This window comes from Hoplias malabaricus, chromosome X2, assembly GCF_029633855.1.
Source record: "Hoplias malabaricus isolate fHopMal1 chromosome X2, fHopMal1.hap1, whole genome shotgun sequence".
Lineage (NCBI taxonomy): Eukaryota > Metazoa > Chordata > Actinopteri > Characiformes > Erythrinidae > Hoplias > Hoplias malabaricus.
This window is the reverse complement of record NC_089819.1, coordinates 14,212,054-14,239,140: the sequence shown is the minus strand read 5'-3', so window position 1 is coordinate 14,239,140 and position 27,087 is coordinate 14,212,054. Positions and strand designations below refer to the sequence as shown.

General features: G+C 39.0%; 2 protein-coding genes across 4 annotated transcripts in view; one reads left to right on the top strand and one right to left on the bottom strand.

Moving 5' to 3' along the window:
- Nucleotides 1-7,299, top strand: part of LOC136676367 (dual specificity testis-specific protein kinase 1-like) — a 36,684-nt gene extending 29,385 nt beyond the window's left edge. For all 3 annotated transcript variants that reach the window (XM_066653313.1, XM_066653314.1, XM_066653315.1), the window contains 4 exons: nt 2,052-2,219; nt 2,412-2,495; nt 3,509-3,595; nt 4,960-7,299. In XM_066653313.1, coding sequence (XP_066509410.1) covers nt 2,052-2,219; nt 2,412-2,495; nt 3,509-3,595; nt 4,960-5,064 — 444 coding nt within the window. In that variant the 3' untranslated portion in view covers nt 5,065-7,299. The remainder of the gene's footprint in view (nt 1-2,051; nt 2,220-2,411; nt 2,496-3,508; nt 3,596-4,959) is intronic.
- Nucleotides 1-27,087, bottom strand: part of LOC136676368 (NMDA receptor synaptonuclear signaling and neuronal migration factor-like) — a 134,122-nt gene that overhangs the window by 39,666 nt on the left and 67,369 nt on the right. The window contains exon 18 of the mRNA XM_066653317.1: nt 25,527-25,655. The gene's annotated coding sequence lies outside the window, so the exon portion shown is untranslated. The remainder of the gene's footprint in view (nt 1-25,526; nt 25,656-27,087) is intronic.

The window sequence follows — 27,087 nt, the reverse complement described above, 5'->3', positions numbered from 1 at the left end:
CAGTTTAGCCACCAGAGAAAATGTGTTTTAAAAAGCTATTTATCTGAGCAGTAAAAGTGTATAATAAATAAATAAATAAAAAATAAGATAAAAACAAGTAAACAAAACCCCAATATCAGAACAAAGTCAAATAACTTTAGTGATAGGTAGGTAGTGATATTCTTTGTGTGAATTTGTTGGTTTAACACTATCCAAATCTCTCCCTGTAACAGTCTGGTATTATTCGGGGTTACCATCCAACAGTGTAATAAGTACTTTATTATGTTAAATCAAGTGTGCTGTTTATAACCATCAAAGGGAACATCTGGAATATCTTCACACAATGTCACAACACTTCTGTAATTTTTTCTGTATTTATTGTATTGTAATTATGTATTCAATTTTATACAAACAGAAGACAACAATAATCTTAGGTGCATGTGTCTTTTGCACTGTGCTGTATACTATATGAACACCTACTTACACTTCCTCTGAAATAAAGAATATTAATAAGGAGTTTGCAACGCTTTTGCCGTAGTAACATCTTCATATATTCTGAGTGAATTTAAACTGTCTGACACATTTCTGTGAGGATTTGGTAGAATGGAATAGCTGGTGAGATCTGATATTAATGTTTGATGATTTGTTTTGATCACAAACATCACTCTAGCTCTTTCTAAAGGTATTGAAATGAGCTGCACTCAAGAGAACAAGTGTCAGCAAGAGGGGTCTAAAGCCTCCTTGCACTGGGATGTTTAGCAGTGGAACTGTGCTCTCTTGAGTTAACCTTGTGGCTAACCTTGTGTACTGCTGAACTAACAAGAAAAACATAAAACATCTACAAAAATAACTAAACTACTCCTCTTCTCAGATTCCGTTTTATTTGGTTCCTTAAAGAATTACTTGACTTAAAGGTTGTGCTTGAGTTGTTCCATTAAACCACTGATTGAAATGGAACCAAATGTAGCGTTTCAGGTTTTGGAATCAGACGCTGAAGATGGAGAATGTGTCTAGACGTGTGGTTCGTGGATGGAGGAAACAGACTTGAATGAAGGCTATTAAGTTGCAGTGTTGATGCCCAGAGGCATAGAGAGATTAAACCAAACAGCACTGGTCAGTGCGGACCCTTTGGACTAACACAGGGTCAGACATGAATAATTCACACAGGCAGCGGGTGACACTGGCAGAGCTGTTTGAAGCAAGGCTTTTAAAGAGGGTCTGATCTCTGTTATATCCATCAGTGCTGTGTTTCTCGTCTCCTGCCTTTCACAATGTACATCTGAAGCTCCCACCAGTTACAGTTGGTCATGTGGTTGTCTGATAAGAAATTTACAGCTGTGTTTGGTTGTTGTTTTAGTTGGGACAGTAATATACATGTGTGTGAAAGTTAAAACCCTGATACGATAATCATGATGGGAATTGTATGAAAGGAGAAGTTCTAGGTGACACTGGCGACATTCTAGGCGACACTGCCCTCTGCTGGCAGCCAAGTGGAGGCAACATCATGAGAGGTCATTAAGTTCAGGAGAACAGGTCTCCCACAGCATTAGAGTTGCACCACTCAGATTTCTGACTGTGTTTATTGATTCATGGACACACTCAACATAAAATGGTTTTCACTCGTAATTAATTTAATCAATTTTCCCCTTTCATCATAAAACTACAGAGTCCCTAAAGTGGCATGGTGGTAGCTTTTAAATAAGACGAATCAACAAAATAATATATTATCTCATCTTAGTGGCTCTGTATGAAAACATTCTTTCAGGGACATATGGACAGATTGTTTACAAAATATGCAAGTGAGTCATGGTAGATTTGGCATGAGCAGAGCATGCTCACTAAAGCCACTTCAACCCTGGAGGCAGAGCTCAGAGTCCTGACCCAAGCCACAGAGCTCTCCTCATTGAGTTGGGCTCTGATTATTAGGGTCATCCGGCTCCAGTCTCTGCTGTTTTCCTCCCTGTGGTGGCATGGTCTCTGATGGAGTAGATATTCTTAGAGCAATATGCACATGCATGTTTATGTATTAAAATCAACCACCATTTATTTTCTCTTTCGCGCCGCTTCTACAGAACTGTCTGATAAGGGTCACTCCCAGAGGACGAGAGGCTTTGGTCACAGACTTTGGCTTGGCCAGAGAGGTGGTAGATCTCCCAGCCAAAGACAGGAAGCTTTCCCTGGTGGGTTCAGCCTTTTGGATGGCTCCAGAGATGCTGCGAGGAGAACCTTATGATCGCAAGGTGACCACATCAAAAAAGTTATCAATAATTTAGAGCCATCACATTCAGCATGACTTTACAATAACTGATACCGCATTGCAGGTTTAGAATATCACTGGCCACAAGCCTGGATCTTTTCATGGTTCACTGGCCTGTTCCGACTGCTCCTGCAGGTGTTGCTTATGGCTGATTTTCTCTCTGTGGTGTCATTAGGTGGATGTGTTCTCTTTTGGGATTGTACTGTGTGAAATTCTGGCCCGAATCCCAGCAGACCCAGAAATCCTTCCAAGAACTCAGGTAAACAGAATAACAACAAACAACTCTCATGGGTCCACAAACATTCATTTGAAGTTGATATTTGTGTTTATATTTTAATAACTGTAATTTAATAAGGATTAAATTGATGTAGACTAGTGGATAGAAGACTGAGGTTCAGTTTCCCAATTTCGCAAGAGTCCTTAAACAAAACTCCTAACAGTATACATTTTTAAGGGGTAAGACAGTGTCCTCAGGTGCTAGTAGAGGGCCTAGGCAACTTGACTCAGTACTCATCTGCACTGAGAACACCTACTTGGTTCTGTAAATACTCCAGAGGAAGTGGGTGGGGGTGTATTTAAAAAAACAGAAAATGACAAAGAAAATCTGTTAAAAGAGAACAAAACATAAAACTAGAGAAAAATCAATAAATAAAAATAAAAAACAGCTGATTTATTCTGCTTTTCCCTCCAGGTCAGGAAAAATCCATTGTTTGTGTACGCCATTTTGGCATCTCTGTTTGTCTTTCCCGTCTTTTCCTTTCACTCATTGTTTTTCCAGTGTTTATTTTGCATCTAAGTGGAGCAGCTCTAAAGCAATTCAAATAAACATAACATAACATAAACATAAACACATAACAACAAAAATTATTTGTGGAAACAGGTTATCTGTGCTTTGGTCAACCCCCAACTGTCCCCACCACCACTCCCATCCCTCAACAACATTCATGTTTGTTATATGATCAAACCAAGTAAGTCTCTAAAAAGGAAAAAACAAACAATGTAACATCCTACTCCAAGCCACGTGATTCTAACTTTTGTTAGAAAAAATACAGCTGTCTACTCCAGTGGCCAGCCTCAGGGTACTACTTTGAGAGATGCCTTGACTATATTTTTGACATGATGTGCTACTCCCCAGTAACTCTTTAAGTAGAAGTTTATTACATGATTAAATAAACAAGGAAAAATACAGAATATATTATACATTAAGATCCAGGTTCCACTGTTTTTAAGTGTGTTTATATCCTCTCACACGCCTCTCTTTGTGTGTTGCAGGACTACGGTTTGGACGTGTCAGCTTTCAGGAAGATGGTCACAGGGTGTCCACAGAGTGTACTGGACCTGGCAGTCAGTTGTTGTTTGGTATGTAGATTATCATTAAAGGCCAGTTCTAGCATTAAACCATTATCAAATCAGGTCTGGACATTTTAAGGAGTTGACCAACAAGGTAGGTGTGTCTAACAGAGTGGACAGTGAGTGGACGACACACACACACACAACACACACTAACACACCACCCCCATGTAAATGTCACTGCAGCATGGGAATGGCCAAGCACCCAAATCATACCTGCTCTGTGGTGGCCCTGACCATTGAAGAACAGGGTGAAATGTGAGCAACAGTTGGTCTACAGTCTTTAAAGGCTAAGCACCACTTAATGGACCTCCATGAATATTTCACATTATTTTAGTTACTGACATATATAAGTATGAATTAAAATGAAAATAGCAGCTTAATTTGCTTTAAAACTGACAATTTGATTAAATTAACGGAAAAAAAACTGAGCTCGCTACGGAAATTCTTGAACACAACCGTGACATCACTGGTGGACAACAGCTGAACAACGCCGCGGTAAAACACCGTTATGACTGACTGTTATGGCAGTATCTATCTAGCTAAATAACCAACATTATTCATGACAATAGCCTAGCAATAAGCTTAACTCAAATTTAGAGGTACCGTTAATCTTGTAAATGTGATCGAAGTCAAACTCGAATTCATCCGACACTATAAACCTCCGTAATGCAGCTACGTAGCCGAGTATAATCTGAGACACCGAGTTTAGCAAGTCAAGCTAACGTTAACTAACACCAACTAAAACAGGCGAAGTGAGTGTCCTTACCCTGTTTACCTCCATGTTACAGAGGCTCTTGAACACCTTTCGTTGGTTTCCTTACATGCCCATATTGTTGGAAAAGCGCCAGTGAAATGAGCTACAGATAACGGAGTGAGCGGATGGTCCTTTCCAAAGTGCCCGTTTAAAATTGACAAATTTAGTCCATTTTCTGGATATTTTGGGATCTTTGGGCCATTTGTGCACAGATGTCCCACTGTACATTGAATGATTGCAGCCAAAAACAACACACCTTTTAGTCATTTTGCATTAAATTAAGTGCAACTTCTAGAGTTGTTGTCCACCATCTACGTCACAGGCAAGACGCCTATTAGAGTTTCCGAACACCGTTTAAACCTTATTTCTTGAATTAGTAAGAAATAACATGTTTTCAATAAAAACATGACTATCAATAAACACAAGTTAGGAACTCAAATTCCACTGTATTTATTTGTTTGACACTTTCATGTAGCTGGTGCTTAGCCTTTAATAGTAGAACTACAAATGCAACTGTATGATCATTGGTGCTGAGAGAATGGACACCGAGTGTAGAAAAAAATAAATAATTTTAATGATATGGCTGATCTGTGTGTATCTGGCCTTGTTCTTTCAGCTGGAAGCATTTCGGAGGCCGTCCTTCACAGAGCTGCTGGATGAGCTGTCAGAGATCGCAGAAACCCTGGAGCCCCCCGCACACAGTGAGCTGACCACAGGCTGAGCTTCCTCACATTACCATCTTCACTGTCTCACTGAGAACAAACCACAGTCCTGTACATAGACCGGAGCATCATGGAGAAACTGCATTGACCACTCTTTCATATCAGCTCTCGTGCTGAATACATGATAGAGAAAGAGCCGGGACTATAATGAATATAATGGACATAAATCCATCATAGAGGATGCTTCCTTCAGTTTGACCAGACAGTCTCAGCTGCATAATATACACAGTTACATCAGGACTCCAACGGCAATCTGAAATTCTGACCAATGCCAACATACATCACAATACAAACGACTGCTGCTGGTCTCAGATCAGATTTGGCCTGCTGTTAAATCAGCTTCATACATACCATCTGTACAAACACTTGTGGACCCCTGCTCATCCCATGTTTCTTCGAGGGTATATTTAGGGCGTTTGTTTCAATGTTATTTTAGTAACAGCTTATATACTTTTCTGAAAAAAATCTGTTAATTAAACATTGCTCTGAGAATCTGATTGCATTTTACCATGAGAGCATTAGTGAGGTCAGGTTCTGATGTCGGTCCACAAATGTCACTCTACATTCAGAGAACATAGTTCCACTGGTCCATGGTCCAATGCAGGGTGTTTAGTCCCCTTTAGCCCACACTTGGCACTGAGTATGTTGACCTGAAGTTGTGGAGATTATTCGAGCTGTGTTTGCAACTGGATGCCTTTAGTTGCATTAACACATTTGAAAATTATATATATATAGAGAGAGAGAGAGTCCACACATGCTTCATGAGCAGCGTGTTTTATTAAGAATGTCATTATTTTCAAGCCTTAAATGGTCAATTTTTATGACTTTTCAGCTCCAAATGTTTTGCACAGATGTCTACTCCATTTGGAACGCTACAGAGACTTTGACGATGATCAGGTTCTGATATAAATCACAGATCTACAGAGGGGCTTGACGACTGATATTTTTGTATAGTTTTGTACATATAGTGGAGTAATGTACATACGTATTTTGCTACTAAATCCTCTACCTAGCTTTTGTATCTTGCTTTTTCCGAAGTTGCTTGCCTGTGGTTACAGGTTGATTGCTAAGTTCTATACTTATATGAATGCACGATGATGAAAGTGGGCCTTCTCCAAGGTTTCCTGAGGGGAAAGACCTCTACATGAACTTGCATTCGCACCAGCAGTAAGACTGTCTAACAGGAACAGACATGCTTTTTTTGCCTTTTGTTTATTTTGCAGACCTCCATCAGCGCTCCTGGTTTGAAAAGTGGATATTGTCCATTACCTTCATTAATGCTAATTTGTCAAGCTTCATATATCAGCAATTACATCAGAACTTTGCCTATGAAGCACTGTACAACAACATAATGTTCCTAAGTGCATATTGGTGTTCTCCTCCAAGTGTGTTGAGCAGTCCAGTAGTGTAGGGTTAACAGCAGCAATGACAAATACAAACATGTGCTTCTGAACACAGCTTAACCTGAGCTGTGTTCATCCAAAGACACGATGCCATGTCTTACTGGTGCTACAGCAGCGTCTCAGAGACCGAAAGACTCTGACTGATGGTTCTTTTGATGAACGTTATCAGTGTGAATGCTATTCATTCTGTTTTTTGCTGTTTTTCAAAAGAAGACTTTCTATTAAGTTAGAACCAGCAGCCTGTAAGCTGCTTCTCTGTTGGAGAACCAATGAATGAATACTGCTTGATGGAACTGTAATCTGGTTCAAAGAATGTGGGCCTTCACACAGAGGCCCAATTATTATTACTCTAATACAATGTTCAAAATGGTGTCTTACTGTACACACAAGTACATGTCTGGAATATCTTGGAAGCCTTTACTTGAATTGCCAGTAATCAAATATATAAAGAAATTAAGATTCATACCATTAAGTCAGTACATATTCAGAAAAGCTGTGACTTTGGTGGTACTTTTCACTGTCACCTGACGGGACCATCAATGATGCATATAATTTTATTTCATTTGTAGATTCTGAAGTTAAAATGATCGCCTAAATTCCATTTCTTTTATGTTGTTTTTCTATTTAAAACAATTCTATTGTGTAAACAGACACATATTCAAGTTCTTTCTGGAGAAGAGAATGTAATATACCTGCAAGGTCCACAACTGGACTTTAAGACACCTGCTGTATGTTTGAAGGGATATTTACATTGTCTGTACCTTTAATGGCACATTTTTTCTAAAAATGTATTTATAACCTGCTTCAGTCTCCAAAAAATCAATCTAATAAACTAACGTCTGATATTACATGGATCTATTACATATAGTACAGGTCTGTGAAATTCTAAATCTGAATTTATACTTCACTCTGGGCAGGTACACCCACACATCTCTTAAAAATATGGTTCTTAATGGAACCAAAAGCGGTTCTTCTACAGCATCACTTTTTTTTAAAAGAGTGTAGAGTGACCTCACCTCCATCACTGAGCATGATGTTAGCCAAAAAGTTAATCTGTGAGCTAAGACAATAGAAGTGGCTTGGGTTTCCTGAAAGCATGATGATGAATATGCAAAGATGATAGAGGTGATACTTTTGGTAAAATGAGCCCTGATCAGTTCTTCTCCAAATTATTTTAGGGATTTGTAATGGATACTGTAATATTTGTAAAAAAAAAAAAAAAAAAACAAAGGTAAAAAGTAAACTTAAATGTTCCCAAGTCAATAATGGATCATTTCCGCTCTATTAACTGAAAGTGTGTGTTTAGATGTGATTGGTGTACAAAATATTCAAGGCCTAATTTGCATGTTTCTTCCCAGCAGAGCATGTGAGGCCACAGGGGACCGCCTGAAGTCTACATTATAATTAGTCATTATTATGTTATATAGCTGATATGGAAAAAGCAGCTCTGAGGTTATTAAACACACCTATGATTATTAAACACATGCATGGGGCGTCGTTAGCTTTCATGTCTGGTTACCTGGTAACTTTCTCTATGGTGTGCACTCTGGATCATGCTAATCACTTTCTAATATACTAATCCAGTGTTTTTCTTTGAAGCTGGTATTACTTGACTACTCAAGGCAAATTAGTGGAATAATGAAGCACACCACTGTGAGATTAATCTCTTTATGAGACAGTGGGCTATTGAATTACATGAGAACCCCTGCACACACCTGATGTGTTTATCATTTATTTCTTGTTCTCTTAATCAACAATGCAGATTACATTTGTAGAAGATCAAACATAACACAAGAGCCATTATTTTCATAGTATGATGCATTAATGCTAAAACACCTGTAGACACATGCACATACAACATATTTTATCTGAAATCAAGGTTAATGATAGAGGGTTTGCTGCAGTAACATCGTCTATTCCACTTTACATTAGATGATTTTCAGCCAGTTAAAGTTTTGTGAGGTGTGGTACTGGTACTGCAGTAGTTCTGGACCACAATCCCTACCCCAGCTCATCCTGAAGGTATTGGATTGAGCTCCATCACTCCAAAGAACAAGGCTATTTTTTTCTGGACATCATACTTGAGCTAAAAGGTAAATCGTTTTCAAAAATCATAAGAAATTTATTATTTTATATTACTATAAAAATGTTCTTAGATATTTTCTTAAACACTTATAGCTAATTATGACATCTAAGCCTCTAACAATAACAATGTACATAGCTGAATTCCTATCTGCAAAGTCTAATTGAACAAGATAAAAAGGGAAGGTAGTTTCTAATAATAGTTTCTACATGAGGAAAATAATGACAAACTTGAGTCTTTGTTTATTTAATGTTGGCTATTTCCTCCATTTCTTGTCTGTGTTTACTAATATTTTTTGAATGCTTGCTTTGATTTCACACGTCTTGCGATCTGCCGCACTGATTTAACTGAATACCAGTAATAATCCAGTTATTTTTTAAAAATGTGTCTTGCTGCATTCATAAACTGTAAAATGCAGCACAGAACCTTTCACTACAAATTCCCTACAGAAGAAAAACAATGAAGAGCCTTGAGAAAACGTAAATAAGTCTTTAAGGTAACATTTGGCAATGTCTTAAGATTTTTTTGTAGAGTAACATTTAAGAGCATTATGTACTTCTTAGTGTTTATCTTAAACTCCTGCTTCCCTACTTTGGAAATGCTTTTGTGAATCCAGCCCCAGGCTCTTCATAGCCTCTGCTAAATCGTGCTACCTAACGCTCTCTCTGGTCTCCACTTGATATCTTTCAATGAAAGAGCACCAAAGGCTTTAGAAGATCATGAAATAATTAGCAGGTTAATGTAGTGATTACACAGTCACCTCAGCTCTCAGACAGGATTAAAATGCTGAATAGATGGGAATGAATAATTAACATTAACATTTCTTCATCAGCTTTTTGAGGTGGCCTTTGTTGAGTGGTGGCAGCACACTGTGGCCCACTACGTCAGGCGCCTAGCCCAAGAGCCTAAAGCCCCTTCCACTCCTGTTTTAATTAGAAAGGCTTTGTAATAGTGACGCAGACAAACCGTGAAAATAGACTTCACCTGGGAATACTCTTTTGAAGTGCAATGACTAATCTTAATTTACAGAAGTATTTAACTCAAGTTTAACTTTTTTAACTTCACAGTGTCATTTCTATGGAGCTATATTAGGGTCAAAAGTTTTGAAACTAAAAAACAAGGATCCGAAAGTGAAAATAAGATCTGTGACCGAAAAAAGGTAGGAAACTAAAATAAATTAAGATTTCAATCTGAAAACAAAAAATCTGCAATTATTTAAGATTTGAACTTTCAGTTTCAGATATTTTTTTTCAAATGAACAAAACTTTTGACCCTAATATACCTCCATACATTACAACTTAATATCTTACATATTTCAGTGATGTCTCAAACTTAAACATCCTGTTTAATAACTTAAGGCATAGCCCTACACCGTATTTACTACACCACTAGATGGCAGTATCTTCTAAGACAACATCTGGAAACTCCTCTCTTACCCCACTAGACTGAACACATACTTATGACCAAGAGAGTATCCACCACTACCATTAGATTCATTCTGTCTCATTAAATTGTATTCAAACAGATGTATTCTCTAAACCAAGTTTAAAATATGCTTGTGAAAATTAAGCACTTCTGAATGTTCATTCATTCATTCATTCAAAGCGGGAATACTCCCTGGAGGGGGCACCAGTCCTTCACAGGGCAGCACACACACTCACACATTCACTCATGGACACTTTTGAGTCGCCAATCCACCACAACCTGTGTGACTGCGACACTACCCGCTGTGCCACTGTGCTGCCCCCACTTCTGAATGTATTCAAGGTAAATAATTCCAATAATATAGGAGAAAGCTATAACTGCACTGCCTCACAGTCATGAATGATTTAGTTGTGATCTGAGGAGCAGTCTGAGTTATATTTAACGTGTCAATATCAGTCAGACAAGAACCTTACCTGAACAGACATTCACTGGCATTTTATTTTCAGTAAATGGCAAAATGATGACACCACCGTCAGAGCATAAATGTAAGATTGAATCACTGGACATGATTAGCCATTCAGCCTTGTGGCAGAAGCTGAAAAAATTAGATGAATTAAGAAGTTACATGACTTCAAACATGTGTCACATTAAAACTGAAACATCCATACCCTGCTTACACATTCATTCATTCATTCATTATCTGTAACCGCTTATCCAGTTCAGGGTCGCAGTGGGTCCAGAGCCTACCTGGAATCATTGGGCGCAAGGCAGGAATACACCCTGGAGGGGGCGCCAGTCCTTCACAGGGCAACACAGACACACACACACACACTTTTTGAGTCGCCAATCCACCTACCAACGTGTGTTTTTGGACTGTGGGAAGAAACTGGAGCACCCGGAGGAAACCCACGCGGACACGGTTAGAACACACCAAACTCCTCACAGACAGTCACCGGGAATCGAACCCACAACCTCCAGGTCCCTGGAGCTGTGTGACTGCGACACTACCTGCAGCGCGCCTGCATTCACATGAGGTTATCAAATGAAAAAAAATAAATAAATAAAAGAAAAACTCCCACAACATATGTTTTGAATGTGTGAAATGTGACACACTTGCTTAAAACAATATATTATCAGTTTGCCAGTTTGCTTAAGCTCAATAAGCTACATCAACATTGTCCAGTAGTTTGGAAGTGCAGCATTAAAACCAGAAAAGGCACAGGCAGTCTCTCATAGCAACAGTTCCACAGCAAATTACACTCATTCAATCCAGTAAGAAACTACAGCACACATCCGTCTTCCTCACAGTACCAAAATGCAGAGTACATTCTGAATCCCACATCTTTTCCTTTATGCAAGTGGGAAGTCGTAGCTGTTATTCCGTTTGAGGCTGCTCCTGTGAGGGGTCGCCACAGATCAACCAGTCCAGATTTGGCACAGGTTTTATGCTGGATACTCTTCCTGACACCACCCTCCCATTCCACCCAGGCTCAGGACAGGCACTAAGAGTGACTAACCTGTGCAACTCCCAGCAGCTGTGGAGCAGACTTGGAGAGAACAACAACTCAGTGACCTGAGCTCTCTGATCCCTCTGCAAAGAGTGATGTTACCAACATTTCATTGTGCTGCCAAGTGAGAATTCGGTCTTTGGATAGTAGTTAATCATACAATTTTTCTACTATTGCATAGGGGTGTATTTTATATCATGTGTACAACTGGCCAGCACATTAGGTAACTGACCAGGAGAATCACCTGATTTCACTGTTCACGTGCCTAGACTTCATTAATTGATTCATTGGGTCATAGTGGGTCTGGAGCCAACCCAGAATCACTGGACAAGGCACTCACCCAGTCCTCGCACACTCACACATACAAACACTTGAATATCCAATCCTCCTACTAACCTGTGTTGTTGGACTGTGGGATAAAACCGGAGTACTGTGTGGAAACCTATGCAGATACAGAGAGAACACACAAAACTCCTAAATGTGGTTTGTTACAATAGTAATATAGTCCAGTAAGGTTGTTTCGAACTGCTTCTAAAAATGCTGTGAATATTTCTACAGGTGATATATTACACTCTGGGAAACTTCAGCTTTCTAATCCCCTTTAATAGTTATTCTTTTAAGTTATATGGAATATAACGTTACATATACACATACAGGGGTTGGACAATGAAACTGAAACACCTGGTTTTAGACCACAATAATTTATTAGTATGGTGTAGGGCCTCCTTTTGTGGCCAATACAGCGTCAGTTTGTCTTGGGAATGACATATACAAGTCCTGCACAGTGGTCAGAGGGATTTTAAGCTATTCTTCTTGCAGGATAGTGGCCAGGTCACTACGTGATGCTGGTGGAGGAAAACGCTTCCTGACTCGCTCCTCCAAAACACCCCAGAGTGGCTCAATAATATTTAGATCTGGTGACTGTGCAGGCCATGGGAGATGTTCAACTTCACTTTCATGTTCATCAAACCAATCTTTCACCAGTCTTGCTGTGTGTATTGGTGCATTTTCATCCTGATACACAGCACCGCCTTCAGGATGCAATGTTTGAACAATTGGATGCACATGGTCCTTCAAAATGATTTGTTAGTCCTTGGCAGTGGACGCGCCCATCTAGCACAAGTATTGGGCCATGGGAATGCCATGATATGGCAGCCCAATCCATCACTGATCCACCCCCATGCTTCACTCTGGGCATGCAACAGTCTGGGTAGTATGCTTCTTTGGGGCTTCTCCACACCGTAACTCTCTCGGATGTCGGACTCAAGATTTGCGCTCCTTGCACCATTGAAACCGACGTTTTGCATTGGCATGAGTGACCAAAGGTTTGGCTATAGCAGCGCGGCCATGTATATTGACCCTGTGGAGCTCCCGACGGACAGTTCTGGTGGAAACAGGAGAGTTGAGGTGCACATTTAATTCTGCCGTGATTTGGGCAGCCATGGATTTATGTTTTTTGGATACAATCTGGGTCAGCACCCGAACATCACTTTCAGACAGCGTCCACAGTTAGTCCTGTTGGATATGTTTCGTCCTTCTTGGTGGTATGCTGACATTACCCTGGATACCGTGGCTCTTGATACATCACGAAGACTTGCTGTCTTGGTCACAGATGCGCCCGCAAAACGTGCACCGACAATTTGTCCTCTTTTGAACTCTGGTATGTCACCCATAATGTTGTGTGCATTGCAATATTTTGAGCAAAACTGTGCTCTTACCCTCTGCTAATTGAACTTTCACACTCTACTCTTACTGGTGCAATGTGCAATTAATGAAGATTGGCCACCAGGCTGGTCCAATTTAGCCATGAAACCTCTCACACTAAAATGACAGGTGTTTCAGTTTCATTGTCCAACCCCTGTACTTATATTTTACTTAGCAAGCTGTTAAACTTCAGTGAGTGTTCTCTAGCTCCCAATCGTTTCTTAAAGGTGAGGATTATCACCTTTGAAGCATCATCACTGGGTTTCTCGATCATTCTGCTCCATTGCCCAAACCCATAACATGGTACTGGTACCAACCTTCATGAAGTTAACTATCATTCTATATAATCTAAAGTTTGTCACACCTCATGATAGTTGGTGCCTAAAGGAACATTGTAATATTTGTACCTTAAAATTACATCGTTTAAACTATTTTTGATGCTTCACTGACTTGTAATAAAGACAGTAGGGCCTTTGTCATTGCTATTCTGAGCTCAGCACTGCAGAAACTGCATTATGTAACTTTTGTAAGAGGGTAGGAAATCCCTTCCACTCTCTCTTCCTTCCCATTTATTTCATTAGTGTTGTCAAAATGAATTACACTAGGGGGAGCTTGAGGAGCGAAAAACCCATATCTTAGTGTTCCTTTAACAGTGCATTTGTGAGTGACGCTTGGTAGAACATTTCTTCAGGATTTGGACTGAGAAAAGTGAGTGATCAAAAAGAATAAAACCTCATGAAAACCAAATGTCTCCCAACGAGCTCATATTAAAGTTACTCCATCACTTCCATGAAGTTTGTTAGAGCTATTGTTCTCTTTAAAACCCACTGGATCTGTGGATCCTCTTTTATTGGGCTCATAGATCCTCATTAGGTTCCAGATATTGTACCGTGTCAGACTCTTACAATAACACTGAGATAGGTCTGCACTGTGGAGCACACGAGCAGCTGAGTGATGCTGTTATGCTCTTTATACATATCTAATAAAGGCAGTTTCTCTGGGTGCTTACTGAGGCCCAGAGCAGTAAATGTCTGCATAGTGAACAGCTCGTTGATTCTCGGCCATGAGGGGATCAGCAGTTTAGGTGGTTGTTAGCGGAGGCAATCGTTTATGGAACAAAGGAATGTAAAACCGAAAGAGCTATGGTCTGAGTCATGCTTAGTGTTAGAGTTGTGTAAAACCACATCAACGTGTCAGACCAGGGCTGGTTTGCCTGCCCAGGTAAACACTACAATGGCCTACCTCTCTAAGTTGATTAGAAGTGTTAGTTGCTCTGAATAACCTAGTGACTATCAAAATCCACAAATTACCAGTGTCCTGAAAATGTATTAACAACCATCAGAAAGATTAGTTTCTTTTCTACTTTGACTTGTGAACAATGCAGTGGGTGATGTGTATGAGTGGGATGTAATGGGAAGCACAGTATCATTTGGATATGTCTCAGTAACAATAATGTGTTACCCTAACACCAAATCTAACCCTAACAACAACTCTAATTTTAACAAAACAACAAAAAATATTAATAATTTAACCCTATCCTCACCTTTGTCCCATCGGGGTCAACAGCTGTGGCCTAATATGGGGGCAGTCATGGCTAATATGAAGTGGTTGTGGCCTAATGTGTAACCAAACTATAAAACTGTTATTCTAGCACAGAACACCAGATACCATTGTATACTAATTTTTGGAGATTTTACTGATGCTGAAGTAAACAGAAAAAAGGTCACTGTGTGTATTAAAGAGGAAAAAAAAATATTTTATTGTTAGTTTTTGGAGGGTGAACAAATCTAAATGGCTCACACCAGTTCAGATGTTCTCAGGATGGCATTTAGCAGAATGTGCATTAGCTACTAAAGACAGCTGACATTTACTTCCATCATATGCAAGATTTCTCCAGAGCAAAAAAAACAGTTTATGCATAAATTGCGCTGGCCACAAAACCTGCAAAATTACTTAATGTGTTGAGAGGAACAATGTCAAAAGGAAAAGGAACATGAAGCTGTTGTACAGGATGGAGTGCACTCCGGGGTGTGGTAATGAATGGGGGCCTGGGGGCTGGATTCAAAAGCTGAGTTTATTTATTATTATTAGGACTGTTCCTGTAATCGCCATCACTAGAGGCTGTGGGGAAGAAAACAAGCCATAGAGGTTAACATGACCTAACCCAGAACCACACAGCATGAAAGAGGCAGGCAAGGTCAAAGCTGGAAATTACTAGAACACACAAAACAACAAAAATACTCATTGTACAAGATCAACTGAGCAAGAGTGCAATTTGTTTCCCTGTGCAGTTTGTTTACATCATGGGAAAAGCAGAATAACTCATTTAAACAGTGTTTGTGGCACTTACAGAAGCTCCTACACAAACTATTGTGATGGGAGTCAATGCAGACTTTTTAAAAAACAATTGTTTGATCCTCCTTCAAAGGTGCAGAGCTTATCAGTGACATTTTGTTTGCAGTGGAGGCTGGTTGTACACAACTTGGTGGTAGTATTTGTTTACCATCACCCTCTGACCCCAATAGCATCATGGGCAGACAGAGCTAGTGGGTTGAATTAGCCATGAGGGAAAACTGGTCAAATTCCAATAATCATTAACAAATCAAATGAGTACTTACAGTAATATATAAAAAATCTCTTAAATGCTCACCTTCCAGTTGAAGTAAATCTAAAATTCTTTGGGGGACAAGTGGACCTACATACACATACACACAAATACTGTGTTATTACTGTGGATTAGAATATCATGAGAAAGATTTATTTCAGTAATTTCATTAAAAATGTGAAGCTTGTATATTATACCCATTTATTACACACAGACTGATATATTTCAAGTGTTTATTTCTTTTATGTTGATTATTATAACTGACAACTAATGAAAACCCCAAATTCAGTATCTCAGAAAATAAGAATATTACTTAAGACCAATACAAAAAAGGATTTTTATAAATATAAAATTTAAAAATACGAACATGAAAGATATGAGTATGTACAACATTCAATACTTAGTTGGGGCTCCTTTCGCGTGAATTACTGCAGCAATGCGGTGTGGCATGGAGGCGTTCAGTCTGTGGCACTGCTCAGGTGAGAGCCCAGGTTGCTCTGATAGTGGCCTTCAGCTCTTCTGCATTGTTGGGTTTGGCACATTGCATCTTCCTTCTATACAAAGATTTTCTATGGGGTTAAGGTCAGGCAAGTTTCTTGGCCAATTAAGATCAGGGAGACCATGGTCCTTAAACCAGGTACTGGTAGCTTTGGCACTGTGTGTAGGTGCCAAGTCCTGTTGGAAAATGAAATTTGCATATCCATAAAGTTGGTCAGCTGCAGGAAGCATGAAGTGCTATAAAACTTCCTGGTAGACGGCTGCTTTGACCTAGGACCTCAGAAAACACAGTGGATCATCACCAGCAGATGACATGGCACCCCAAACCATCACTGACTGTAGAAACTTTACACTGGACCTCAAGCAACGTGGATTCTGTGCCTCCCCTCTCTTCCTCCAGACTCTGGAACTTTGATTTCCAAAGGAAATGCAAAATTTACTTTTATCAGAGAACATACCTTTGGACCACTCAGCAGCAATCCATTCCTGTTAGGAAGCGAGACGCTTCTGACGCTGTCTCTTGTTGACACAAGGAATGCGACGCTGAAACCCATGTCTTGCATACGTCTGTGTGTGGTGGTTCTTGAAGCACTGACTCCAGCTGCAATCCAGTCTTTGTATCTCCCCCACATTGTTTTCCTTCCCTTAGCCTCTCTATTAATGTGCTTGGACAGAGGTCTATGAACAGCCAGCCTCTTTAGCAATGCCCCAGTCATCACATATAATTATTGTTGAACTTTTGTTCATTGCAAGCCTTGGGACACTAGAGTGGAGAGGCAATTTCCCTCAAAGAAGTGGAGGAAAAGCCAAATATCACAAAGCAAGCATTCAAGAAAGAATGTGTGATAACTTTATTAGACAGGAAGAAAGGAGTTTGGTGTGGTTTTATATTGTGATATATTATAAACTTTAGTAGTTTGTAACCAATTGATTATGATCTCCACAAGATTTAACATTTAAAATTATAAAACACTTCATACAGGCCCCTAATAAAATTTCATGGGGGTATGTACAGTTTAAGATAGGAGTCTTGCACAGATAAAAATTTTTCATATCATTGTTAAGCAAAAAAAACATCTCCATTTTTAATTTACTGCATAATTTGAACACTGCGACCAATTTTCACTTTATGTTAGAATTTCTTGATAAATGGAACAATAGAAATGCTCCAAAATGAATTCTAATAAAATCTTTTGTTCTTTTTACTGAAAGCTGGGGTTTTTTCATTCTCCTGTAAAGTTACCTTTATAGAGACACATGTTTTTCTTTAGACAGTGACAACATGCTTCTTAAATTTTATTTATTCACCCTTAATATGCAATTGGGGATTTACTAAGGATTTACTGCAGGATTTACTATATAACAGATATAACACTATTTAATGTTCACCACTGGAATTCAAGTCATTACCAGCTTGATTTAGCTTATTCGTCAGAGAAATAATGAGAGCAGCACGCTAGTATCCATTTGCTTCCACATAATGGTAGCTAAAGACAGTGCTTTCTTTTAACTTTTGTTATTTTTTTTTTACTTTTTTGATAAGAAAAGTAAACTAAAATGTAGAATTGTTGAAGGGACATATTTAATGTGTTAGAAAGACTGGTAATCACAAATAAGTAGGTTATAATGAGCTATTAAGGGCAGCATATCCAAAGCTTGCCTTCTTGATGAAGATGCCATTTTGATGACTGTGAGGGAAAGAGTGGAGGGTGTGTGAATAAAGAAGTTGATGACTATAATTTACAACTCTTCTGCTTCGTCAGCTGGGGGGTATCATCAGTGTAGTGCAAGATATATGCGCTGTACTCCCTTAATGTATTAAATCCTGCAGAAGTGGATAGAACTCTGACCTTTTTCTCTCACTGTCTCCCCTTGTAGAGATGACTAGCTCCTTCTTGGGGTCCAGAAGGTTCACAAATTTTAATACAAAACTCAGAACAATAGTGATCTATAACAAGCAAAAAAAAAGTCTAAAGATCCAGAACAAAGCAAAGAAGAATATTAAGACTAAGCGTGGCCTATATGATTAAAAAAAACATCACAATTGTGGGAATGGTTCGTTGACCCAGGCGTTATTAAAAAACTGTAACCACAGAGGTGAGAAGAAACAAGTCATGATTAGATTAAACAATTATATTTATACAAAATGCAGTGGTCTAAGAGCTGACCCTATCTAGAGCCTATCACGTCTAGAAAATTACACCTGACCAAAGGTATGTAGCCACTTGCTCACCCAACCTTTCTCCGTAACAGGAAGAAGATATTATCTTTATACAATATATTCAAATTGAAGAAAGTAATAGACTTTATACTTGTGTTTGAAGAGTAGCCGTTTAGAGAATAGATGAGCGTTTTGTTCAACAAACCCTCGTAAACTGGTGTTTTTCAAAGCCAAGATGATATTCTCAGTGTATGTGATGGATGGCCAGGGAAAAGTAGGTCGGCCAAGTGACTTCAGGGCTGAAGGGAGAAGAAACATTATTCTGGCTTTGCAAGGTGGTGTCAAGGTGAGGCAATACCTTCAGCAGAGAATAAGAAGCAGAACACAGTATGTGGGGATCATTTCACTTCATGAAACACTGGTTTCCCTACATACATGAAGACTTTAATGGCTATTTTAATTTTAATGGCTAACAATATGATGTCCAAATGTTATATTTCTGGGCTGCAAGGCTCAGACTCGGCTCAGTATGCGGTTTATTGATTTTCTGTGAACAAATAAGACGACAGACCAGTCCTGTGATATATCTTCTCTTCTACACTGACAGCATTTCATTTGTAGTGATTGAAGTATTGGGCAGTAGGGTCCTTTTATTGAGATTGTGCAGTTTGCTCTTAATGATCCGAGGTGGGTAGAGTAGACTAAATCCATACACAAGTAAAAGTAGGCCTATTTATATTTTAAAATAAGGACTGTCAACATAAGGTTCTTGAGTTGCTTCTTTTGTGCTTCTTAAGTATTAAATAGAGTGTAGCGAAACACACACAGCAGAAAAAACAGCTTCCTTTTCCTTCACACACCACACCCATGAACCCATGAATAGCCAATATGTGTTTTTGAACACAGTTTCAGTAGGAGGAAACCCATGCAGACAATGGGAGAACACACCAAACTACTCGAAGTCAGTCAGGAGTTGGGCTTGAACCCACAACCCCAGGACCCTGGAACTGTTGTGCCACTATGCCGCCCCCTTTTTAAACTACATCACAGACTATTTAAAAAAATGGCGTTGACCCATGTGGGTCACAAAAGATCCCTCCCTGTTTGTCAATTTTTTTATCACTTTATGACCATATCCCTCCTTCCTCCCCTTGGGGAGTGCCTCAAAGATCAATTTTGAAGCTAATTCTATTCTCTCTGTATATGCTCTCTCACTATGTATAGTCACATTTTTACACACATGCCTTTTTCACTGTTACACACATGATGCACATCTGTACTTCTTTGTTAAACCCATCTGCCTTCTAGTATATCTGCCTTGGTTGACTCTATTAGGACCCAAGGTTTTCCAGCAGAACATTTCCAAAAGCGTCATCTTACCACCACTGGTTTACCTGCATGCCATAGTGCATCCTGGTGCACTATAGCCGTCTCCTCCACAGGTAAATAACACACGCACCCAGCCAGCCACATGATGTTAAAGAAAACATGAGGAAACATGCAGAATTTTAGCAACTGGCTTCAGTGCTGGATTCTTAGGGCCTCTGTGAATGAAGTCCAATCTTTATGTACCACTAAGATATATAAATCAGTGCTGAGTTCAGAATATTAACATTAGTTTGAGAGTAATGCATATGGATACATTTCACAAGATCTATAAAGTGTGGTCAGTTGAGGCTTTGCGACCTGTACACTGTCGGAATAAAAAACGTCCTGTACAGATACAATGTTGTCTGCTAAAGCCCATGTGTTTACCTTGAAGGCAGAGTGCAAATTACATAGTGACAATGATGTCAATTAATTCTTCAGAATATATAGCGAAACCAGTAAAGAGCAGACATGTGCTTCAGTGAACTTGCAATTTTTACAGTAAACTAGCTGATGTTAGCATTCATCAATATGTAGTTGACAAAAATCATATTCAGAGACTCAGAAGGCAATAAAGTGCATTAAGCTGAATAGTTAGCTACTTACATTAATACACAGTGTCTTGTCAGACTTGACAGTGATTGGAGTAAGGCAGGCAGGGACATGAAATTAATTTAGTGGTGTCTGAAAATGTATTACAAAATACTTCCAGGCATGAATATTGGAAAAATACTGTAATATTTACGATTTCAGGTGATTTTTCGATGGGAAATGTTTTCGCCTCATTTTGCAGCGAGTCCAAGTCTTTATAAGTAGGGTCAGACACCCACCCTGTAATTCAAACCCTGCTTGAAGGTACTTTACATAAAAGTCTGGAGTTCAAATGGGATCTATGAAATTGATTCAACTTAATGATGCACAATTATTTACGATTATATTATTTTTCCTAATAAATGGTACTAAAACTTCCCTTCATCGGTCCCACCTCTGACAGTAAATGGTATCATCACAATGACAGTTTTTCTGAAAGTGTGTGGAGGCTACAATGTTGAGCTAAACTCTGTTCTCTGTCATTTGTATTCCAGGAACGTCCTCCCTGTGTTTTATGTAGGTGTAAATGGGGTTGTACATTACTATTGTTTTCTTTAATTGAAGTGACACGATGACTGAGGATTTACGATTGTGCCAATAGTGGGCGTTTGGAGATATATCAAAGTGGGCAGATTGCACTGGACTGGATGACAGGGCCGTTTATTATCTGATGACCACTGGCCAAACCTTCTCATGCCTTAGTTTGCAGCACAAACATGAACACCTAAAAAGAAAAAGTATCAGGAAATGATTAAAGGGAATCTGGGACAATACGCCAAAACAGTGCTGATGCTGGAGAGATATAACTTGCTGAATCTATAACACGGTTGTATGCTCTGTCAGGTTTGAAGGAGCTATTCTGTTTCCCATTCAAATAAACTTACAAATCTAGTGAGCAGTTTTGGCAGGTCTGGTTGGCATTCCATTCACATGCTGTGGATATGTTCAGTCACATTCTGTATAGTGTCTCTCTCTCTCTCTCTTTTTCTCTGTGTCTCCATCGCTTTCAATCTACTGTTGCAATTTAGTCCATAAATTCACAGTGTAGCTATAAATCAACTACAGTCAGATAGTCACAGCAATATTCACATTTACATCTGTAGGCAGATGCTCTTATCCTGAGTGGCTTACATTTCCAATCATCTTACAGAGATAGGCAACTGTATTGTTAGGAGTATGGCATGGAGTCGATTATTGGTGTACCATGATGGGCTTCTCTGCGATTTGAATGCATTCCCTGCAGTGAAGGAGTTCTGTCCAGTATCTTTGAGATGACTTGGTGATTGTGATCCAGAACTAGCCATTAAAACCCAGCAACTGATCTGATCCTAATGACCTTTTGGAAGAATGCCATCAAATCCTCACAGAGAATGTTCTAACATGTAGTCTAAATCCTTTGGAGAAGTGAAGATTTTGTTTTTTGCAGCAAGGAGAACACTCATTGATTTCAGAAGAAATGTTTGATGACCAGCTCTCAGCAAATTTTTTGGCATTATGGTGTAGTATCAAAGAAAGATCAGATCAATATCAGCAGGTACAAGGTTTAAATATGGGTATCATAAAGGAGAAATTGCTTTGTGCAGGTGTAAAAATGGAGAGGACAAATGCCAAGCAATTCAGAAATAAGTGAGTTTTGTAGAACTGTGTTCTGGGAAGTGATGACATTCTGAAGGAATGAGTTGGGGTTTAAAAAAGTGCCCCAGTTTCTGGACAGAAAAAAAAAATGTGTTGTGAAGGACGCAAAAGTGGATCAACGCTGGATCTTTGGCTCTCCATCACAGCAGAGCCACACTGCACTTGTTTATTGAGTGGGATTTAAGGGGCTGATACTGGGGCTAAAAATGGAATGAGGAGCTCAGGAGGGTGCAGGACAGAGACTTAGACCTAATCACTGCCAATACCACAGCCCCAACAACTCTAATACCAAAAGCCTCACACAAGGAACAGCTTCCACTCCATTTCCTTGCATTCATTTCCATGAGCTTGAAGCACAGTCGAGTGGCTTGGATTGGCCTTGTTTTTGAGTGGAGGTTATTTTTTTTAATAGAATGTTTACTTTCTTTATAAGAATGATACGGCAAATAATCCTCAATATAAGGCATGTACTAAATTATACATATAATTGAATGGAAAGTATCTAGATTTGTATTTGATTAGGAAAATTATTTATTTGCGTTGTCACAAAATAGCTTCAAAGTTTTCCTGGGTTCTACCCCTAAGTGAGCATTGCCAAGGTAACAGTTGGAAGGACAAACTCCTTTGGAACTTGAGAAAGAAATCCAGCATATTTCTCTATATGCACTCTAACAGTCTTGCATACAGTGACAAAGTAATTATTTTCCACTGTGCACAGCCATGTACACAGTCACATTTTTATTGCCTCCCAAGGTCAGATTCACCACAGGAAAATGGACTACTTTACAATGTGTAGGTTAATAGCAGTGTGGAGAGAAGCTATAAGTCACGCCACTGTTCTGCTGCTGCTAAGAGAAGAAGAATTACAGTAGAAAGGTGATACAGTAAAATAATAAATACACTAGGAGTGAATACTCGGGGCAGTAAATCTCCGAGCTCCTCTGTATCTTACTCCTGCAGCAGAGACACAAAGATAGAAAGAGGGAAATAAGAGGGAAAATATAGTTCACTTAAATTACAAACACAATGAGGAAATCAGCCCAGCCAGTGCTGAGGAGAATATCGTAAGAAGTGGATGGTGAGGAAAGACAGATGATGGAGAGACAGGAAAAAAAGAAGAATGAAGGGTGATAAATCTGAGCTGTTGCTGAGAGGTGCTGAAGTGGCCCATAATTCCAGGGGCAAGTACTCATGTGCTAGACAAGTGACAGGTAACAGAGTGAGAGAGAGAGAGAGAGAGAGAGAGAGAGAGAAATTAATCCACAAAGAATTTAAGAATCTAAAATTTTACTAGATATTATAAGAACATATATAATACATAAAAATATATACATATACAAAACAAAAACTAAATCCTAGATGGGGTGTTTTCTTATGGCAGATGTTCCTGTACAAACAACAGACATGAGATCCAGGGATGAAAACACTCAAACAAATGATCATCAGGCTAGCACCTGTCTATGAGCTTCCAAATATATCCCTCACTTCTTCCAAGTTTATAGTCATTAATCTTAGAACTTACACACTGGTGAACTTACCTAGCTACCATTCTACCTTTTTTTGTTTGTTTTTGATCAACAAATGCTTTAAAAATCTTATCAGATAAAAAGAAACTGTGCCAGTTCAAAGGGAATCTTCTGAAAAAGAACACAGGTAGGCTGTTGCCCTGTGTATTTACACTAGGAAGGAAATCATGGGTGATCTATAGAGTTACTCAAATCAGTGGCAACTTCCAAGCGTAGGAGTACTGGAGAAACACCCTTTACACTTCACCACTGGATCTGCCACTAAAGGCAAGGCAAGTTTATTTATAGAGCATCTTTCTAGTCCATTAAAACAATTAAAATATTGCAATAAAAGGAAATATATTAAAAAAGTAAAAGAAAACATGATAATTATTCAAACTATTTAAAATGACACAATAAAAAAAAAAGAACTAAAGTGCCGTTACAGAATAACTGTATGTTTATATGCACACTACAGGCCTAGACACCCTGCACTTTTGCCACATTCATGAATGTAGGTTGAATCTAAGGATAAGAGCAAAGAAAGACTAAGCAAGCCTAGTTTTGCCAGAATGCCATTTGCCATATAACTATTGTCACAAAGGTGTTTCTGGCAATTCAAAAACAGAAAAGCCCAAAATACATACTCTTTTCATTGGAAGGTCTGGAAAAGCTTTGGTCCTTCATAACAATGTCTTTGTTTACATGTGGCTTTTAGTATGTCATTGTGTTGTACAGAAAATATGGAGAGCAGGACTAATAAATGCAGAAACATAAAAAGGAGCACAAGGTTTTGTTCATAAAATACACCAACACCAACAACAGCATCAAAATAAATACTAGATTATCTACCACTAAAGAACATGTTAATGACTAAGAATTACTTATTTATTCAGTATAACAGTTTAAAGCATCTCTCTGTGACATTTAACGTGTGTAAATGTTGCCAAGTTCTGAGCCAACCTGCTGAGCTTGTGAACTAACCAATGCCGAGTCGAGGCTCTTTTTGAGGTACAAATGAGTTTGTGGTCAGTGAATATAAACTCACAAATAACAACAGCCCCCCCCCCGCCCACTCCACCCCACACACCCAACATACCTTTCCACCACAAAAGATGAGGAGCTTCAGAATGAAAACAAACGAGGGAACAGCAGTTCCCCAGAACTGCCCGTGTTGCTTTTAATGACTTGCCAGGTTAAGAGATAAAAGGAGAGAAAATCTAAATAATATGGGTTGAAGCACCCTAAAGTTGCATGCTTGGTAATTTTAATAAGCAACCTTATGGGAAATGTGTTAAACCATTGTGTTGGGACAGCCAGCTTGTAAATCGCTGTTCCAGTCACGTGAGAATATGCACAGAGCTTTGGGAGCATTGTAATGAAGCAGCCTTGAACAGATGTCGGTTCACCAGGCCAAACCCAAAGGGACCCCAGTAGCACTCTTTACCATTTAAAACTAGCAGCTTTATGCAAATGTAGATAATCACTCAAACAAAATTAAGTGCTCCATCACATATCATTTTTTTCCTAGATATGGACTGAGGCTTTATGCATACTAGCACTTCATAGCACTGCTCAGTCTGACTGAGTAGTCAGCTTCCTGTCAGTTCCACTCTAATGTGTTGCAAAGCAACAGCTGAATTTAAAAAAAAAATAAGGCTTTTTTCACTGCAGGTAAGTGGCCAAACACTGAAACTGTGATCAAATCTGATTTTGTTCCCCTGCTATTTACACTGTCTCTATACATGACCTATATCTCTTATAGCTCTAGAGCACTAGTACATCCACGGAAGTTTCCAATACTGAAAGTCAAGTGAAGCATATATATGTATAAATCCCCTCAGCACTACAGATGCAATCAAAATTATTATAAAATCCAATTGCAAGTTAGGTTTATTAATGCAATTTACCAACTTTCATTAATTTGCAACAAACCAATAAATCAAGAACCATTTAAGGAGCTTTATACAATTACCAGGGCGGCATGGTGGTGCAACGGGTAGTGTTGTAGTCACACAGCCCCTGGCATTGTGGATTCGAGCCCCGTTCTGGGTGACTGTATGTGAGGAGTTTGGTGTTCTCCTCCAGGTGCTTCGGTTTCCTCCTACGGTCCAAAAATAGACAATGGTAGGTTGACTGGCTACTCAATAATGTGTCCATAGGTATGTGCGTGTGTGTGTGTGTGAAGGACTGGCATCCCTTCCAGGGTGTGGAACACCCCTGAATTCGATAAGCGGTTACAAAAAATTAATTAATTAATTAATTAATTAACACATCTAATAAAGGTAACAAGTGTTTTTTCCAAATTCAACACAAAATGCAATTTTAATGACTACTGCAGTCTCTGAATTATTCAACCACCTGAACAGAATCCCGCATAAGAGCACACATCTGCAAATCAAGTATTATCTCAAGGACTCAATGGCTTCATTACATGCATCTCATTACGAGATAAAACATATCAATAACCAGGAAATATAGTTAGATCACGTTGTCCAAAAAGTTATGAGAAGAAATAAATATATTAGTGATACACAACATATCAGTTGCCAATATATTTGCTGATATGTGGATTTTTTTTTTAGTAATTGTTATTGGTCCAATATCGGAATTTTAGCTGATATTACAACCGATAACTTGGCGCCTTTTTTGTGCTTGCGGATATGCACTGATGTCTGTAAATACACAACTATCGTTGCCATGTGGAGGTTTTTCACAGTTTCTGGGATTTCTCCATGGCTAAAATTGTTTAATATATCAGTGAAGCTCATTACATACACACACAGCGGTGTGAACTCTCACATACAGCAGGTTAAATAACAAGGATACTATCAACCATCACAGTGCAGGAGCCTTCATATATAAAACACATGAAAGTATATGGAGTGAGATCACTGTCTTTAATGCAAGAGCGCAAAAACATTAAATCGAGCAAGCCAGACTCAATGAGCACACAAAATCAAGAAAACAGCGACATTTAATCCAATGTGAACCTGCTTTCATTTCAAAAAGGTAAAATTATCGTTTATTTACATTCGTTTTGGCTAATAATAGGTTATCATATCGGCCCGAAAAATTCAAATAAGTGCCTCCCTAAAATATAGATACTAAATATAGTACTGAATGTTCCTAGAGAAACCTACCACATAGTTCACAAGTTCAAAGTTTAAAGGAACACAGGCACTACTGAGGAGGTGTATGACCAAAAAAAAAATGTCCAAAAGACTACACATAACTTGCAGCAAGATTCACTGGCAGCAGACACTGATATTTCAGTTTGCATGGTTAGGTGTATATTAAACACGAAGGTCTCCACGCCCAAATTCAAGTCCTACACCTCTACTGACCCAAAAGCACAAGAAAATGTCAGCTCCAATATACTCAAAACCATATAAATAAGACACAAGTTGTGGATTTGGTTCTGAGGAGTAATGAAATAAAACAGGAACATTTCAGGCCTATGTAGCAGCTGTAGGTCTGGAGGAGGATGACGACTGGAAAGAACACGCTGTCTATAGTGAAGTATGGCAGAGGCT